Raw genomic sequence first — 19,917 nt, forward strand, 5'->3', positions numbered from 1 at the left:
TGAAACAAATATTCAATATCTTTGTTATTGAATTGTAGACGCAATAAAAATGAGTAAAAGTTATTGTAAGAAATACAATATTTTCTACAACTAAAATTTAAAGTAGGAATATTTAGGGTTAAGATATTTAATTCATTTCTTAAAAGTTCCAAATATTAAGGTTTTGAACAAATATTTTTGTTTTTACATATTATATACATTTTGTTAGAAATCAAATCTTAATAAATCGTTTCGTACAAGAAAAATATTATGTAAGTACAAAAAAATTTGTTTTATATAATATTCGTAATTTAAATAAAAATGTAATGCGAGCATTAGTAAGTACATGTCACTCAATACTTAATATAAATCGTTGAATTAGTGATATTCTTCCAGAAAGTAATATTTTTTGTATAGGGAAATTTATCTAAACAGTATATTGTATGTCTAAACAATTGTATACAGAAATCTTTTATATATTTACTAAATATTGTTTGATTAAAATTAATTTCTAATGTCTTCTAACTATTTGTGAATAAATCTTATAAATTTAAGCGATTGTATTGTGAATTAATTTCATATTTTATTACTTTTAATTTTATTGTTGCTTTTTGTGAAAACATAAACTTTATAAATCAACATTATATACATTATCAAGAACAATGACAAATGCAGAAGTTGTTAAAAATATGTCAGACTGGGAACCATTGCGACTGACATATATTAAACCATCATTTAATACTCAAGAATCAACTTTGGCAGCACGACGAGATTTATGGCACAAATTCATTTTATTTGGCATAGGACAATATAAAGCAACAGAAGTATTGAGAACAGTTATTGTTGCTTGTGAACCTGAAATTATATTACCCATTATGTATAAAGAGGAAAGTCCCAACAAAAGTACATTCCTGACAAAATGTAGCTGCAGCGCTATTGAAAATCTTGTAAAGCAAGGTTTATGCATAACATTGTCAAATGGGCAAGAATTACGCATTGATATTATATTGGGATATACAGATTCTCAAAGTTTACAATTGAATCCTAATAGAGTTATAGCACAGGCACTTTATTATAGGTATGAACCTACAAAAAAGGTATTGAACCTTGATGATTTTGAAAATGAAAAGTCATTAAACTCTATATATTGTCCCATATCTTTACCTAAAATATTACACTTTGTTTTAAGATGTACTAAAATGGGTATTTTGAGCAATAATCGTGATTCACGGTTACCTGTTAGAGAACTGACTTTAAGATATAATCAAATTACAGGCATTGTCTTCTTTGAAAAATTTTTTAGTTATCATTTAACCAAATTAGACTTACGTCATAATCAAATCACAGATGTGGAATACTTACGCTATTTTAGTGAGTTTAAAATAAGTGAACTTTGGTTGGATGGGAATCCACTATGTGCAAAATACAGCAAGTGTCAAGATTATGTGCAAGCAGTAAAAAATGTTTTTCCTCATTTGCAAAAATTGGATGGAATTGTAATAGGTATGGAACAAAAGTTTGTTCCTAATATTCAAAGTAACTTTCTAAGAGATGGTACAAATACTTGTTTGATCAAACAATTTGTGAAGCATTTTTTCACGTTATATGATCAAGATGATAGACAAGTGATGAATGGTTTATATGACAGAGATGCACTTTATTCTATGACTCTGGGACCTGTTTCAAATTACATTCATAAACAGCTAACTAAGACGTTTGTTACAAACAGAAATTTACTAAAATTTGTTGATTATGCAAAGTGCCAAGAATTTTTATTACGTGGACCAGAAAAAATCATTTCTGCGCTCAGAAATCAACCGCCTACGATACATCACTTTAAAACATTTTATATAGATTTATTGTATGAAGGAGAGATTCACATTGCAATTTCTGTGCAAGGAATGTTCTCATTTCGAGACATTCACCAATGTCCTCCAATGTTTTTTAATAGAACTTTTATGATTATGAAAAAAGAAGATAATGAATATTGCATTACTAATGATCAGTGTTATCTTGACGGAACACCTGCTAATGGCACTTTGTCAGGAAACAGTGAAATAAGGTTTGAATCAAAAGGTGCTCCAAAATTTATTCCAACAGTGTTTAGTGTTTCTGAAAAAGAACAATTACTTACATTTTTGCATGAATTGACTACAATGAATATGAAATTTTGTCATCAATATCTTGAAGATGCCAACTGGGATATTAGAACTGCTATTGTGACATTTATGAATATGTATACAGTCAACAATGTGCCACCTGAAGCTTTTCTATAATATGTATTTTACTGTATAATATTTATATAATATAGATATCATTATCTGTTACATGCTTGTAATATAACAAGAAAATTGTATAATTGTACTATAAATTTGTGTCTATGTAAAATATTAAATTAGTTTTATTTTATATAAGTACAGAAAAAATTCATTTTCAACTTCATATAATAATTTCATTAATATTATTTTTAAAAATATATTACTACCTGAATAAAACAAGCGCTATTTTTATAAAAAAAATCTTTATTTCATTTTATACAAAATATAAAATTACAATTTTCATGATATTAACAACCTTGTTGTGTATTTAGCAGAGCAATGGTTTTATTTATATATGGTATAGTATTCACATTTGAATTTACTCCTAATTCAAATACTTTTTGCATTAACGGTAAAGCGTGTTCTGAAATAAAATATAATTTATCAGAATACAATATATATTATCAAAACAGGTACTAGAATAAACTAAAAAGAAATATACCTTGCATACATAATACAATTTCTGGTAACTTCTCTAAAGCTGACATTAATATATCAGCTCTAGAACTGTCCAAACACCTTTGAAATGCAGACAAGATATTTGCATTTGATGCTGGGCGATGTTTTAATGCTCTTGCTAATAATGTATGAGCAAGAGATCTTATGTTACTTTGCGGAGATACAAGCAATTCTGCTATATTGTCTGTTATAGATTCCAAAACTGAAGGTTTTCGTGATGACAAATGCTCAATTTCTTGAAGAGCGCTAAATACATCTAAAGCATAATATTAAAATTTGTATATTCTAATATTATAACGATATTTAAATTGAAATTAAATCGTATTTTCTAATCATACCTTCACCTTGCAGTTTAGATAATGTAGTTAACAATGAAGGCCAATGCTGTGGAATAATGGATTCTGTCGGAGGTGGAGTAGGAGGAACAGTAATTAAAATCTCCTCTATGTCTTCTCCTTCTCTTGGCATTGGAATGCCTGATACAAGCGTTCTAAGTGTAACTAGATTTGGATAATGTACCTGCAATTCACTATATGTAAGTGTAAGCTGATATCTGAAATTCATAGAAGAAATTATAGTTACTACTTACTGTAGAGCCTGAGCATGTTTCTGCAAATATTTCAATGCTCTTTGTGCATTATAAGAGATGTATGCTTGTAGTAATGTAATAAATCTATTTAAGAGTGGTATAAGATCTTTTACTGGACCATAATTCTGAAAATAAAACAGATTAGCTATTTTTAATTTGATTCATATTAATAATATATAAATATTCCTTTACATACTTGGAAGCACTGAAAGTAATTCTCCAGTGTATCTTCCAAAGCAGTCTGATGTTCTTCACTAAACAAATGTGGTTGTAGTAATTCCAGTAATCCCATTATTTGTACAAAAAGATTTAGATGATGACCTGCTCTAAATTGACTAAAATCCAAATAAGATCTTCCCATTAGTGACGACGCTAACATTGGAAGTTGTCGTAACACTAAAATAGGATGTACAGCAGCCATTTTTCGGGCGCATAATTCGAAGTCTTGAGACCTAGAATTCCATGACTTTTGCCGCGGTGTTGCTGCTAGAGCAGTTAACAAAGAATGACTCATACAATCTAACACAGAACCCGTCCATTTTGTAATTTTTGCTCCTCCAACAAACTTTTTAGTTTGAAATGTGTCTAAGTAACATATTACTTTAGGTATTTTCATGTACATGTGTAACAAGAATTGATGGACCATATCTGAATCAATACTAAAAAATAAAAGAGAAATATTTAGAAAACTTCTATTAAAAAAGGAAACTTACTCTTTTTTTAAGCTTTGTTTCTGCAAAAAAAACTTAATACTACATTAAACTAGACATACTCTGAGTCATTCATCATACGTGCAGCCAAATATTTTACTACACTGGCTACCAAATGATCGTCTGTAGAAACACAGTGTAATAATAAATCAAGACGAGAATCCATTCGAGCAAGTGCAATGTTTCTGTTTTGACAATTATATATGATAACAGCTTCTGCAACTATATACGCTACAAGTGTTAGTAACTGTTTCTCGTGTAAAAGTAAAATATTTTCTGGAACATAATGTTTTGGCGTGAATTTGTCTCTGCCTTGCCAGAGTTTTGGATTACAAGTTAATGCCCACAAGAAGTCTAAAACAGCTGTCGGGTCATACCTATGAAAATAACATTATATTACCTTCATATATTTTTTAAATTATTTTTTACTTACCCATCATCACATTTATCTAATAAATGTCCAACACATTTGTACAAAGTTGCCCAACTTGCCCTATGCGTCAATAAAGTTAACAAGTAGGGCCTAAATGAATGTGAACTCATAACATTGTTATCAACTTTCATTTGTATCTTCGTTTTCCCAAATAAAAGTTTCATTTGGAGAGTAGGACATGTTCCAATTAATTCTGGTTCAACAGATGCTAACCAATCGATTAATACACCAGTTCGTGGCTTCAAAATGCCTTCATTACTATCATTTACTAGTAATCTTGCCATTGCCTCAACAAGAACGTCGGTTTTCTGTTGTTTCAGACAAATATTTAATAACTTACGTCCAACTGCTTCCAAATTCACTGGATCCGTGCTTTCTAAAATAGATCCAGGATCCCGATTTTGCATCAACATCGTTAATTCCATGCTTTTTGGCGTTTTGGTTAATTGCACGTTTGCAAAGTCTCTTAAAATAGATAGAACTGGTGCTTTTACATCTCCTATTAGCTGTATCAAGTTTAGACACATATTACGGGCTAATTCAACCACTTGTTTCGAAGTCGATGGCTTTTTTAAAGGCAACAATATTACTCGCATTAGGGTGCAAGAATACTGAGGCATGTGAACAAGCGAGGCTAAGAATTGTTTAACTTGCATTGAACTTAATACACTACATATATGTTGTATTGCTAACACAGCAGCTCCACTTTCTTTAGCAGATTTCTGCAAATCTTTTGCTAAGGTTTTATGTAATCGGCGATATGCATCTACCTTTTGATTCATTGGTATATTTTCGATAAATAATCTATTGATTAAATGTGGGACATCCGTTTTAACAGAAGATTGTATGACAGATTGTATTTGAACTACAGCACTTAGAGGTAAAGGTTCCTGTAATTGTGCGATAGTTACAGCATTTTCATCAGGTAACTCTGGCTCCATCAATTGTAAAACCTGTACAAAGACTAGTCCACCCGTTGCCCCTCTTCTGTGTTGAACTTCAACTAATTGTGCCATATACGTCTTATCGAGTACTGCTTCGCCAACAGAACTCGGGTCAATTTGCACACCAGTATCCAATGTATGGAGTAATTTAGTCATTGAAGGAACAGGAATACCGAAGCTCTGAATAAAAAGAACCAGTTGTTGTGGTTCCAAATCTTTAAGAGCTGCGTCAATTAAACGTGGTACACTACTTCTAATCATTCTTAGTTTTAACCAATCAGGTATTAATAAAGCTTCTTCGCTTGTATCAACGAGGAATGCTTTTGGTGGTTCTGTATTCAATGGAAACCAAGTTTCAAGTAAAGCATCAAACAATACATCATCATCAGAGTCGTACGTTAATAAGATTATCATAGCATGAACAACTAAAATATGCATAGTACACTCTTCTCCTGTACTCCATTGTACTAATATCTGGTCTTGACTTTCAGACCAGGTATATTCCTCTGCTCGTGGAGATCGAGCTTTTTCTAGATAATTACAGAAAATCACCATGAAAGCATGCAAAGTCTGTTTAGCTGCTTTATTTGGTGGATTATCAATTTCTGGTTGCGGTAGAATAGCTGCTATAATCGTACTTCGTTCGACTACTAATTGAGCTATTTCGTTAACTAAATCAGTTAAATCGGGTAAATCATCGTCTGTAGTATGCGCAGCAAGATAAGATATGTACGCATGTACAAGATCTGGGTTATTTTCGACTTGACATGCACCTCGAAGAGCAGTAGAAACTAAAGATCGTACTGATAAGAAGTGAGGTATGGACGGTAATTTGCGAAGAAGCCAGATCTCCCTAAAACAAATAGTTTTATTAGTTTTAAACTTGAAGGAGCATTATTAAAAGTGAACTTATGAAATTACTTTTCATTCTCTCCATCTATATCCATAGGTTCCTCTTCAGTAGGTATTGATCCAAGTACCATCTTCAAACCTGTAATTGCTTGAAGGCGGCTGCCAGTTTGTTGACTGCTAAGTCTTCTTAAGAAATATTCTAAAACCTCGTAAGCATGTTGTCGATCCTGTTCGGGATCAGTTAATAACATTTGAAGATGGGCTAATAGCTGTTGTTGTCTTGGTTGCTTCTCCACAGCTTGAGTACTAGTAGATAATAAAAATTCACAAAGACACTGTACAGGTAATTGACTAAGAGATCCCTCGCTATTTTGTACAAGATCTGCTAGCCATGGCATACTCTGAGACGAACTCTGTTGTTGTCTTTGTATTATATCTAATAAGAAATCTGGTTTACGAGATCGACAAAGTAAATGTCCCAACCTATGAGACACATTTAATGATTGTATTTGTTCCAATACTGCTGGAGGTGGTCTCCTAGCAATTCCAGTTGGTTCCATAGTCATTAGTTGTGATAGTAATAAACTGTTTTGTTCTGATATTTGTATTCTTGTTGATGCAGCAGCTAAGTGCGATTCGTATTCTAATATTTCTTGTTTCTCTATAGCTTCAACTTGCAATTCTTTCGAACGTTCTTGCTCTATTATTTCTGGTAATGCCATCGTTGGTGGTGGATAGGAGAAATGACTATAAGAAATAACACATTAAAAAAGATCTGTTGAGAAAGAATATAAGTATTTTTCTCTGCAAGATTACACAAAAATTTAAACTTACTTCGTAATACACATTTCCATTAGAGTCCGTAAAATGGGATACCTCTTCCATGCAACAGCACCAATAGTAGAAGGATTGTGAGCAGCCAGTATTAATAACATTATCCACCCTTTCCAATATAAATTTGATATTGCCAAAGTAGGTGGTACATAGCTAAATAAAGTGAAATAAGTAATTAATATGAATTTTTACTGAACTGAATTTTACTTTAAATTTATAATATTATTAAAATCTGTAAATACTTTGATGGTATGTTTATAGTTCCTGGTGGTTGATAAATGCACAAGTTAAAAATAAGTTCAATTATATCCAATTTATCAGCTTGTAATGTCGGGAAACTCTCAGTTGAGTTAGCTGCCGCTCGTCTAACTAATTGATCCACCAAATCTAATGTTTCTGAATGAGTAATGCCATTTTCCTAAAAGACAAGGTATACAACACAAACTATTATACTAGAGAGACATGCTATAAAAATAAATAAATTTATCATTTTAAATATATACTTTTGAAAAACCAATCAGTAATAGTCTTAACAATGTATTCTGTAATAATGGAACATCCGAAATAAGACGTAAATAAAATACTCTATCAGATTCGGGTGGCCAATTATCTAATTTATAGTACTGCTCTGGTGGTTCAAGCAGTAAAATTTTATGTAAGGCATGAAGAAGCTCATTTTTTCCAATGGCGTACATCTGTGGCGCCGAATTCTGTAGCCATAACACGGCTTCGAATTGTATTGTTGCTACCATGTTCTGAAATTGATGTAATAAAGCTATATCTTTTTTATCGCCTCTTTGTGCTAATGCTGCAGCTTCTTTAACTTGTGGGCTGATAGCTAGTAACATACATAAGCACAATAAATCTGCAATTGAAATGAAGACTCGTTCTTTGAATTCAAAATTAAGCAACTGTTGCGCTATATCCTGTCTTTCGGACATCAATGTACGCGCAAAAATAAGTAAATTAATATCGTGTCGGCAAACACGTACGATTTCTCTGAGTAAAGCACGTAAAGGTCTCAGATAATCTTCTCGGTTCATTAATAAATCCTGAAATATTTCTGCAAGTAACTTAGCCGCTTGCTCGGATAAAGTTTGAAACATTACACCTATCATTGGCATATTATTTGGATTTCTTGCATTAGATAATTCGTTATAAATTGTATGTTTTAAGATAGTACATAAATTTTCAGGGTGCAAGCCGATTAATTCCTTTACGCCATTTAGATATAAATTAATTACAGCTTTAGTTTTCAATCTCATTTTTACTAATTGGCTTATAACTTCAACATCTCTTTGTGTATGAGAAGTACAATTGTAACAAATATAACTCAGTAATTCTTGGGCAGGTCTCATTAGTTTCGGATTATGCAACCATACTTCTAATCTTGGAACGGCAATATTTCTGATTTCTACAAAACCACAGGCTGAAGAAAGTAATTTTAGGAAGTTTTTGGTAATTGACTCTGGTTGTCGTCTATTCAACTGTTCTTTCACAGCTTCAAGAACAATGAACTCTATGTTCTCTATACAATGAGTGTATCTAGGAGTAATAGGAAACTCTATTTTTTCTTTGTCGCCAGAAAACTGTACAGATGAAGATCCTGGATCTTCATCGTCAATTGTAGATGGACTATGACAATCTCGTGGTGTTAATACAGATAGTTCTGGTTGTAGGACACTTTTTGGTGGATGCCTTGTATTAAATCCTGTTAAAATATTATCTACAAAACCTTTGCATTCTTCATGATCAACCCATACTCTTTCACCTAAAGCATCCTCAATGTATAGCTAGGAAAAGGATAATAAAAATTAATTCTAAATTAAATGTTACATATAACTAATAAGCATTAATATAATATATCTATGAACAACCTTAACAAAGATTTCTGGCCAATTTCTTTTATCATGAAACCCCTTCATTAACAAATTAGCTGCAAGTACAGGAACTAATGGGTTTCCTTTCGTTTTATAATTATGTCCTTGATCCCGTTTCAATAAAGAGGATAGTGCGTGTAATATACAATCATTTGAAAACATAGAAGGACGAATTTTTGCTAAGTATAATAATCCCATGTATACCAATGTATCAGGTTTCCACTTCTGATTTTTAAGTGTTTTTATGGCACCACAAATAATGCCTATAACTTTGTCACCTTCATCATTATCATTAGCTTCTAGGACCATTGGAACAAAATCTGCTGGATCAGTATCTATGGCTACCAATTCCCAAGCTTCAGCACTTGAGAATGGTGGTCGTTGATGAGAAACATGTGCAGCAAGTTTAGGTTTTTTTTGTGGGATGTATTGAAAAGATTGAAGTGATCCTGATGGTGCTTCTCTTTTTCTGTCAGTTCCTACATAATTTTGTATATGTTAGATAAATAAATTGTATCATAAATTTTCTTTAATTTTCTTCAAATTTGTCTGGACATATATTAAAATAACAATCTTTTATTTACCAGAAGTTGAAGTATTACTACTTTGCTTAGAATGAATAACACCTGGTCTTTTAACATCAGAATTTTCATTACGCGAACCTTTGGATCCAAGTGCAAATAAATCAGAAGGATGCTGAGCAATTTTACTTTTTGCACCTCTGCCAATTCCTGCCTTTCCACGATCCATTATGATATTTGTATCTTTTAAGTTTATGAAAATAGAAAGCGTAGTTAATAATCACTGACACACTGTTCACTTTTTGGATAAAATAGATATATAGAATCATCATAATATAATATTCAGAATTATCATAAAATAATAATAAATAAATATTTGAAAATATTTCGCATTAAACTAACCTATGCAACATTTATAACACGAAATTCCAAAAATTTCTTTTCCGGAAAATATATCTAATATAATACATTACTAGCAATATTAAATACATGAAGTAATTTATTACAATTGAAAATGTAGATATAATATTATTTTCCTACGTCAATAAATTAATGTTCTTCCAAACAGAACACTTTCGGCCAACAACAGTAGCAGACATACACAGTCACCACTATCGATATCGTTTTGCTAAAAATTCGATAAGATCGAATTGACAATTGGATCCGGTAATCATAAATTTAAACTGATGAGCAATAATTGCAAGGTCAAAAACTAAAAATATCGAATATTAACAATTTAATTTTTGCTTTTAAATGTACTTTTTATTGTTGAAATCTGTACTTACATTAATAAAAGAATAATGCATTTACGACTTAAATTTTTATCAGTTTAACTCTAAATTCTAAGAATATTGCAATTAGTCATCAAGAAATCATTAAATAATGTATTAAACACGTATGCTGTTCTAAAACATACAATATTCAAATGTATTTTTTAGCATATGGAATTCAATATATTTATAGTCTTATCACGTTCTTGCTTATTGTATTGCATGCTTAAATGAACCAATCAGACCATAGAAAATTTAAATTTAAATGAGTGTTGAAGTTGAAGCAGTCGTCATTTCAAATGGCAGTTGCGATGTGCCGAGCGATATGTGGAGACGTAACAAATTAGTTAAAGACGAAGTAGTCGCACACAAACATTCCTTTCAAAATTTCTATGCTACTTCGTCCAACATATTAATAAAGAAAAATGTTAAGCGATGTTAAGGTAGGAGTCAAATTGAGGCCTTTGATTCAACAAGAACAAGATGAAAATTTATCAATGCAATGGATCGTAAAGGGAAATTCGATTGTTTCATTAGATCAAGAGACAAACAAGTGGAGGGATAATGAATTTCAGTTTGGTATGTGTCAATAATTGCAATGCTGTTTTAATTTTTATTCCTTCATATGTACAGGAATAATTATCAAAATATAACCTACTTATCTTTTTAATGAAAGATTATATTTTTACTAAGAATATTAATTATTAGAAATGCAAAAGTTTCATTAATTGTCAAACAACTAGTTGATAATTGTTTGTTGATATACTAAATTATGTTAAACATTATTATTATAAATCACTGAATATATAATTAATATTTATTTATATAAAATAGGTAATAGAATTATAAACATTCATGCATTATGATATTTATAACCTACATTTTTTTCTATTATATACATTTCAAGAAAGGAGAAAATTTATTCAGTAATAAGTTTAAATATTGAATGTTAATAATTTTCATTTATATAAGTAAATTTATATATTATATGTTATAGTTTCATTTACATAGTAAGCAATATTTACTCTGTAGTATTTATTATTATCATATTATTAATTTTTAATATTTTTTTTATAGATTATAGCTTTGATGTAAATACAAAAAATTCCAAAGTATTTGATAGTATTATAAAATCTATTGTTGATGCTACTATAGATGGTTTCAATGGAACAATATTTTTTTATGGTCAGTTTCATTCTGGTAAAACATACACAGTGACAGGCACTTCAGAAGATCCAGGCATAATACCACTTACTGCTGAATACATATTTAATGCTATTTCAAATATCATTCAATGTGAATTTTTATTAAGGTTTGCATTAAAAATTATTTTTAGATTGTACATTTTTATTTATTTTTATTATTATTTATTTTATTTATTCTTTTCTAGGGTATCTTATTTAGAAATTTATGATGAGAAAATAAATGACTTATTAGATAAAAACCAAATTGATTTAGAATTATACAAAGATAACAATGAACAAATAATTGTTAAATGTACAGAAAAAATTACAAATTCTTTGGATGATATGTTATCTATAATGAAAGAAGGAATTAAGAATAAACATATTAATAGTCATAGCATATTTCAAATTGTAAGATTACATAGAATATTTTATATTATATGTATATATATATAAACACACACTTTATTGTAATATTTAGTGTAATAGATACACATACTTTTTAGATAATTGAAAGTCAACAAATTGAAGGAGATTCAAACAATATTGTACAATTATCACAATTAAATTTGGTAGATCTTGCTGGTTTTACAAAAGTTCATTGTACAAAAGGTATTGAAGAACATCAAACTGATATATCTCTTTTTACTCTAGAATCAATAATTACACAAATAAGTAAGTCACAAAATGCCCAGGAACATATTGATTATCATAATAGTAAATTAACAGAATTACTGCAGTCATCATTAAGTGGCAATGCTTTAATAGCAGTAATATGTACAGTAACACCTGTTGCTTTAGAGGAAACATATTACACTCTATTGTTAGTATGCCATTTTTACAATGCCATTTATAACTTTACATGTATTAGAATATTATTTTTGATATTTAGGTTTGCATCACATACTAAAAAAATTAAAACTAAACCACAAAAAAACGAAGTTATGTTTGATGCATCGCTTCTTCATTATGCAAAACAAGTGAAATTAGAGGTTTGTACAATTAATTGTAATTTTATTTTAAAAATTAACCCATGTTTTTATGACAATTGCCGTGCTATATTGGAATTATTTCATTAGCAAATAAGAAATGGAGACTCATCTATAGAAGTAGAAAAAGTAGAATCTGAAAAACTACAACAGAAATGTCACTTGTTAGAAGAACGTATAAAATTATTAAAGACTCGAACTATTTCTGGATATGAAAAAAATTGTGAAAAAGCACTTAACTATAAGTCTAAAAGAAGAGAAATTTGGTATAATCCTGGAATGATCAAACCGTATTTCCCTGTATTTCATACTCAAACTTGCTTACCAACAATAAAAGAAATTTCACCTGAGAAACTACATAAAAAAAACATTATGCAATCAGTTGACACAAATGAAAGTAAATTTATTACATTGTGCAATTTGTTTTTCACAATGTTCTTTATTACTTAAAAATTTAGCTGACTTTGCATTTTCAGCATTTCAGACAGATCTTGAATCAGAAGCAATTGATTATGAAGTAGATTATGAAATCAAAATGAATGATAATATTGGAAATGAACATGTTAAATGTATGAAAAGTGATAATTTATTTCTAATGCCAGAAACACAAGATACTTTGATACAAACTTCTAGGTATATATTTTTCATTGTTAAAATATTGTCTATTACAATTTAACGTTTCCTCTTATCTGCAACAGAAATCAAATATGTCCTTCTACACCGAAAAGTATTTTACGGGAATGTATCGTGGACCTGACAACGCAACTTACTGAACTTCGTGAATTTACAACTTTAGAGAAACAACTAACGTGTGAAGGAAACCATTGTTGCAAACATGTAAGTGCAATTAATATTTATATGCCTATGCCTTAAAATATTCTTTAATTTTATACATATATGTTTTTATGATTTTGCATCTTTATCAAGAACATAGGAGAACAAGCGGAAATACAGTTTGTTTGTGATGGTTTTAAAAATAACAGAATTGATAAATGTTCTCTAAATTATGTAATACAATTAGAAGAAGAGAAAGATAAATTAGCAGTAGAGGTAAAGTTGAAAAGTCAAGAATTGGCCGAAATAAAGGATGATGTTCGAAGCCTTAAATTAGATATAGAAAAATTCGAAAAAACTATTTATTTATTAACAAATGAAAATATGGAAATGTCAAATAAATTGTCCATTGAAAACGAACGTTCGAAAGAAACTGAATTAAATTTTCAAACAACAATTACTGAGCTTTACACACAGATTTCGAAAATTACGGAAGAAAAGATTAATTTAGAAGGCGATATAACGGTCTTAAATGAACAATTAGAATCATTTCGCTCAAAAACCGTAGGAGAATACAATAATGAACAATTATTAATTGAACATCAAAATAAAATTGATGCATTGAAAACAGAAAATATTGAATTATCAACTATTATTGCAGATAAAAATAAGGAACTTGAAAATATTAAAGAAAGTAAATCACTATTATATGACCATGATTGTATTTATAAGGATGAAGTTACAATATTGACTGAAAAAAATAAATGTTTAATGCAAGAAAATAATGAACTTTCCTCTGATCTAATAGATAAAATTGAGGAAGGTGATATATTGAAAGAACAGTGTGATATTTTGAATAATAAAATGATTTTAATAAAAAACGTAGATTCCAAAAACGATATAGAACAATTAAGATTGGAAAACAATATTTTAAAAACCAAGATAGCAGAATTAAAAATGAAAATAACAATATTAACTAATGAAAATGCAAAGATTTCCAATAATCTATTAGAAAGTATGGAGGATTTTGATAACCCATGCAATGAAAAAGTAAATAGCAATTCAATGCATTCATCTATAGTACCTGATAATCCTGAAAAGTCAAATGAGACTATGGAGAAAATATTACAAGGAGAAAATTACGAGGAACTGTCAAATAAAGTTATAGTATTACAGGACAAAGTTACTCATCTATCTCGTTTAAATAAAAAATTAAGTGATTTAAAATTATCATCCTGTGGTCAATGTGAACATTTAAAGAAGATAAGTGAGAGTCGTAGAGCTTTTAAACTTGAAGCAAAAATTTTAAATCACAAATTGGAAGACTTACAAAAAAAGTTCAATCAGAAATGTGAGGATACTGAAGCATTAAAACTTAAGGTTAATCAAGAGTTGAATGTAAGTTTTACTGATACATCCTTGAACACTAGTTTTATAGATAGAATGAATGTAAGCTTTGTAGAGGAGAAGGTTCAACATTTAAATAACGAATTACGGACTTTGAAGCATGACCACGATGAACTTTCAGTTTCATATATAAAAAAATGTGACGAACTTGAAAAGCTTCATAATGAAACGAAAATCGAGCACCTTCAAAATAATATCGAACAAGTGAAAAAAGATATAGATGAAATAAAGAAAAATAGTGCACATTTTGTTTCTATGCTTAGTAAATTTAGGACGCAAAAAGAAAACTTATTGGACCAAATCAATACACTAAGATTCGATAATGAAGCGTTACAACAAACAGTAGCAGAAAAAAAGATATTAGCAGCTACAGCTACAGAGAAAGCTCAAATTCTTGAGAATGAATTATCATGTATGAATAAAGAACTCGAACAGTTCTTCGTGAAAGAAAAACTAACGCAGACCGAAAAAATGACACTAGAAATACAATTAGAAGGTTTAAAGGTTGAAAATGAAAATAAAGGTAATCTTATTACTAAATTAAATAGAACGACTGGTGATTTGAATGAATGTATATTATCACTGAAACATGAATTAGATTTAACAACAAACCAAAAAAAGGAATTAACTATATTAACTGAAAATATTAAATGTAAATATAAAAATGAATTAGAACTTCTAAAAAAGCAATGTGATAAATTAGAACAAGAAAAACAAAAAAGTATAGAAACAGAAAAACATGTAACACTGCGAGTAAACGAATTAGAGTCATATATAGAAAAGCTTAAAATAGATTTGGGAAAACAAAAAAAATTACATTGTGAGTTAAATACTATTAAGGAACGTATGATCAAAGAATTAAAGTCATTTAAATTGAATTCTTTAGATTTTTTAAATAAAACTGCAGACGAAATTTTCATCATTTTTTTGCAAACGATCATGTTGAAAGAAGAAGAAGTAATTAAAGAAATGAGAGAATTACTCGAAAAAGACAAACTAAAATTAGAGGATGAAAAGCGGCAAAGTGCAGATGCTGAAAAGCGCGCAGTGTTGTGGGCTAAAGAATTGGAAATAGAAAATGAAAAATTACATGTTGATTTAACAAAAACGGAGTGTTTATGTATAAAAAAGCAAGATGAAATTAACCAATTAAGACACCTTATGAAAGAAAGTAATCATGAAAAAGAGATACTTAAAGAAAAAATGGAAGTGCTAGAAACTGATTTCAATAATTTACAAAGCGAATTTGACAAACAATGTAAAGTAGATATTCAACAGAAAGGACAAGCATCTATTGTTGCACAAAAACGAGAAAAACAAGTACAAGAAGCTCTTAAATACAAAGAAATTGAACTTCAGTCTAATATGAAATCTGAAAAGGAACGGTATGAAAAGAAAATAGAAGAGTTACTTTGCACTATAGAAATCCATAAAACAAAAAATCTAGAATTGGAAAACAATATTGAAGGTCTTGAAGCTAATGAAAAACAATTGAAAAATATTATAGAAGCAAATTCCTCAGAACTGAAAGTAACCAATCAAGCTATTTATAAAATGACACTTGATTTTGAACATCTCACAGAAGCTTATAACGAATTAAACCGCGATGTAAAAGAAAAAGCATCTCGAATTGAAAACATCACAGCACTTTTGAAAAGCAAATGTGACATGCTATCCGAATATAAAACTAAATTCGAAACTATTATACCAGATTATGAAATACTACAAAATCAAGTTAAAGAAAGAAAAGAAAGCATAGAACGATATAAAGAAGAAATAGAAAGATTGAAAATGGAAAAGGAAAAACAAATTGAAGAAATCAAAGATAAATTAAATTCAGAAGAAATAAAAAATACCGGATTAAATAAACAATTAAACGAATTAAATAGCAAAAATATTGCTTTGATAGAAGAATTAGATAACTTAAAAGAAATACATGAACAATTGCGACAAGTAAATGCGAAATTAGAAAGAAAAATTAGAAATAGTACAAGTAAAATAAAAGCTGAAGCAGACATGGAAGAATTAAAGGATGTAAACAAAAGGTTGCAAAATAACTTGGAAGGTGCAAGTAACCGTATAATTGAACTGCAGGAAAGCAAAAATAAAACTTTCAAAGAATTAGTTAATTTAAAAAATCAATATGAATTACTGTCCCAAGAAAATGCTGAACTAAAGAAAACTTTATCGTTACACAAATCCAGAGAAAATACTTTATATTTATTTGCAGAAGATAGTAAATATGATATACTTCTTCAAGAAAAGAATAAAATTGCACTACAATTAGAAGGTAAAAAATTATTATTGTCACAAAAAGACAAAGAGATTGTAGAATATGTAAGTCAAATCAATGATTTGATTATTAAAAAAAAAGAACTTGATAACCAATTAAAAGATAAAATGTACATTCAGCAAGCTGAAAGTAAATTGGTTAAAGAATTAATGAAAAAGTTAACAACTTTAGAAGAAGAAAATAAAGAAATGAAAGATCAACTTAAAACGTTCAAAACAGTGACACAAACTAACATAAAACAGGTAGGAGGTACAAAGTTAGACAATGAAAAATTTATTGATACTCTGAAAAAAAGGAATTCGGAATTACAAATTAAATTTAATGAGTATCAAACTGAATTGGAACTAAAAAGCAACAGTAATGATTCAAGATCTACTAGTCCAGCTTTTGAAAACAACAGAAGAAGACATAGCAGGAATGAGATATTTAATCAAAGAAGACAATTAGAAGATGTAATAATTGATACAGATCCTAGTGAAGATAGACAAACATGTCAAGTATTAAGAAAAAAAATTCATGAGTTAGAATTGCAACTAGTAACAAAACATGGACAAATTTCAGCATTAGAAATCCAAATCCAGAGTGAAAATTTTCCTTATCTACAAAAATGTAAGGAACTGCAGGAACTTCTGCTCACATCTCGTAAAAAGGTGTGTATAATACCAATCTTTTTCAATCTACTTTTAGGAAATAAAATTAATCAAATTAATGAAAATTAAAAATACATTTTTTTTTTAGAATGCTGAACTTAGTTCTGAGGTAAGAAAACTTCAAAGGACTCTAAACGACATTAACGCGTGGGAATGTGACATATGTAGACGATGGCGAATTAATAGAAGAGAACAAGCATGTCAAACATTTAATAATGCACAACAACTTTTTACGATAAATAACGAAATAATTAAGGTAAGTAAAAATATAAAGTAATTTTATATAAAAAAACAATCATAACAACTGTGCAGGATGATACAAAAATAACGAAATTGGAAAAAGAGAAAGCAATAATAAAAGATGTATGTCGTGCACGATGCCGACAAATAAAAGAATTGGAAGATAAAGTAAGAGAATTAGAAGAAGCACAGACATCACATTTAAAGTGCATTGAATTTTTGAAAGAAACATCTAATCAACAACATACTTCCATGGTGCATCTCAATAAACAATTTGACTTGGAAAAAAATATGAAACTGTGAGAAGCACAGTTCTTTAAATATGCTTTGCTTGAAACTAAACTATCAAGATTTCGTTTTTTTTTCTGGTGGTCCTTAACTATTGGAATGAAACTAATATAATTTATTTATTTATATATGCAATGGGATGTACATGCATTATTATTTAGTGTAATTAGAACCAAAATTCAAGTGACATGTAAGTCACTATACTTGTGTAAACATGGAAAAGTAATTACTTTCTATTTTAAAACAGGATATTTATGTATTATTTATTAAATATTTGCATATATTGTTAAAATTTTTTCATATGCATGTTATTTAGAATCTGCATGTTTATTCTTCAGATTTTCTATTTTTCTGCTACTTTCTGCATAATTAAAGTTTTGAAAAATTAAATTTATACATTATATATTTAATGTTTTCTACAGAGCAATGAAAGAAAAAGTTTCAGCCAATGTGTTAAAGCTTGCAAAGTCTTCAAATTATAGAAGAAGCATATGGAACTCTAATTAATAAAAATATCTTCCAAAAATTATAGCCTATGATATCGTTAAAAATATATGTAGGAAGGCTATCACTATTCAAGTATTACATTCATTCCTACTTTGTTAAGTTAATGTAAATAGTAACAATATTAAAGTATCTGCATTTCTGAGATATTATATTTTTGTACTTTCATAAAATAATGTAAATACGGATAAACTAATTTTTATATGTACTCTGACGCAAAAAAGTGGCTATATTTATATATGTTGTATCATTCATGCCGACTTTATAATAAAACACAATCTGTGATTCTGTAAACTTTCATAATATAATTGCATTAATGTTAATATATATGGGGTATCTTAAAATTAATTGGCCAAACCACAAAGGCTTAATCTACAGTCAAAAAGATGAAAAAAATGTTATATAAAGTTTTTATTATATTACATATTATATTTTATAACTATTAATGACATGGAATTGTTACCACACGATAAAAAATATGTAACTACACTGACACAATAACACAGTCAACTTCTGTGTGCTATGATGAAGAATGCGTTATTACCTATTTCATGCATACAATATTTGTTTAAAATATAACAAAGTATTTATTGACAAACTTTATATAACATCTCTTTCTTCTTTTTGATTGTAGATTAGAAGTTTTCACAATATGGTCGTTTAAGTTTGGGGCACTCTGTATATAAAATGTGCCATAAATTAATTATTGTTCCGAGTTCAAACTTAAATTATATAATGTAATTGTGACGTAAAAAAAGAAAAAAACATGTATATCAGATTTATTACTATAACAATTAAAACAGTGAAGAAGTAATTAAGTTGTACTACATTAAATTCACTTACTAAAATGTAAACAAAAAATATTAAGTGCTAAAATTATTTCCCTTTCGCTTGAAGTATGTACTTTAATGTAGTCATTACGAAGTACCAGAGAAGAAATGAAAGTGCTCACGCCCGTAGTTCTGGTTGTTTCATGTACAGGTGCTGCACCATGTGGTCGCGTGCTGAGTTTAACTAAAATTAGCAGTGGTTGCACACTAGCACAGATAAGAACCTATTTAATCATACGGTTCTACGAACAAGTTTCGTAGATTCTTATCATAGAAAAAGAGACGAATTCAACGACCTTGCATATGAGGTGACTTACTTTTGTAAAATATTATAAATTCGTCAGTTCCTAAAAACTCAAGTGAGCCAGAGTTAATAGCTACCAGCTATTAGGTTGCTATAAACGCTGTAAACAAATATTGAATTTCATATCTTCCATGGTGTTTCTCAAATTTCCAAACATTACTAAAT

The 19,917-nt window shown here is 29.1% G+C and overlaps 3 protein-coding genes across 9 annotated transcripts; 2 read left to right on the top strand and 1 right to left on the bottom strand.

Moving 5' to 3' along the window:
- The first annotated feature begins 120 nt into the window (after nt 1–120).
- LOC126871029 (nuclear RNA export factor 2-like) lies at nt 121–2,393 on the top strand. The gene has a single exon (XM_050629366.1). The coding sequence runs from the start codon at nt 642–644 to the stop codon at nt 2,253–2,255; it is 1,614 nt and encodes a 537-aa protein (XP_050485323.1). The 5' UTR covers nt 121–641; the 3' UTR covers nt 2,256–2,393.
- A 90-nt stretch (nt 2,394–2,483) lies between these two features.
- On the bottom strand, nt 2,484–19,592 carry LOC126871021 (integrator complex subunit 1). 3 transcript variants are annotated; one of them, XM_050629342.1, is made up of 14 exons: nt 19,462–19,592; nt 9,583–9,762; nt 8,996–9,477; nt 7,622–8,911; nt 7,361–7,536; nt 7,119–7,271; nt 6,354–7,031; nt 4,489–6,285; nt 4,118–4,432; nt 3,542–4,004; nt 3,346–3,470; nt 3,095–3,285; nt 2,740–3,012; nt 2,484–2,661 (listed from the first exon to the last, which is right to left on the bottom strand). In XM_050629342.1, exons 2-14 carry the CDS (start codon nt 9,746–9,748, stop codon nt 2,546–2,548), a joined length of 6,225 nt encoding a protein of 2,074 aa, XP_050485299.1. In that variant the 5' UTR covers nt 9,749–9,762; nt 19,462–19,592; the 3' UTR covers nt 2,484–2,545. The 3 variants fall into 3 exon arrangements, with proteins under 3 accessions (XP_050485299.1, XP_050485298.1, XP_050485300.1); XM_050629341.1 differs by lacking the exon at nt 19,462–19,592 and adding an exon at nt 9,922–10,091; XM_050629343.1 differs by lacking the exons at nt 2,484–2,661; nt 2,740–3,012; nt 19,462–19,592 and adding an exon at nt 9,922–10,094 and having other exon boundaries at nt 3,179–3,275.
- LOC126871020 (thyroid receptor-interacting protein 11-like) lies at nt 10,559–18,943 on the top strand. Of its 5 annotated transcripts, XM_050629337.1 has the most exons (11): nt 10,559–10,868; nt 11,367–11,601; nt 11,680–11,884; nt 11,980–12,296; nt 12,366–12,465; nt 12,553–12,859; nt 12,939–13,095; nt 13,161–13,299; nt 13,390–17,586; nt 17,675–17,842; nt 17,899–18,304. In XM_050629337.1, exons 1-11 carry the CDS (start codon nt 10,715–10,717, stop codon nt 18,127–18,129), a joined length of 6,210 nt encoding a protein of 2,069 aa, XP_050485294.1. In that variant the 5' UTR covers nt 10,559–10,714; the 3' UTR covers nt 18,130–18,304. The 5 variants fall into 5 exon arrangements, with proteins under 5 accessions (XP_050485294.1, XP_050485295.1, XP_050485293.1 ...); XM_050629338.1 differs by lacking the exon at nt 17,899–18,304 and adding an exon at nt 18,537–18,943 and having other exon boundaries at nt 11,980–12,465; XM_050629336.1 differs by having other exon boundaries at nt 11,980–12,465.
- Nucleotides 19,593–19,917: the final 325 nt, after the last annotated feature.

Source organism: Bombus huntii, chromosome 11 (assembly GCF_024542735.1).
Source record: "Bombus huntii isolate Logan2020A chromosome 11, iyBomHunt1.1, whole genome shotgun sequence".
NCBI classification, from domain to species: domain Eukaryota; kingdom Metazoa; phylum Arthropoda; class Insecta; order Hymenoptera; family Apidae; genus Bombus; species Bombus huntii.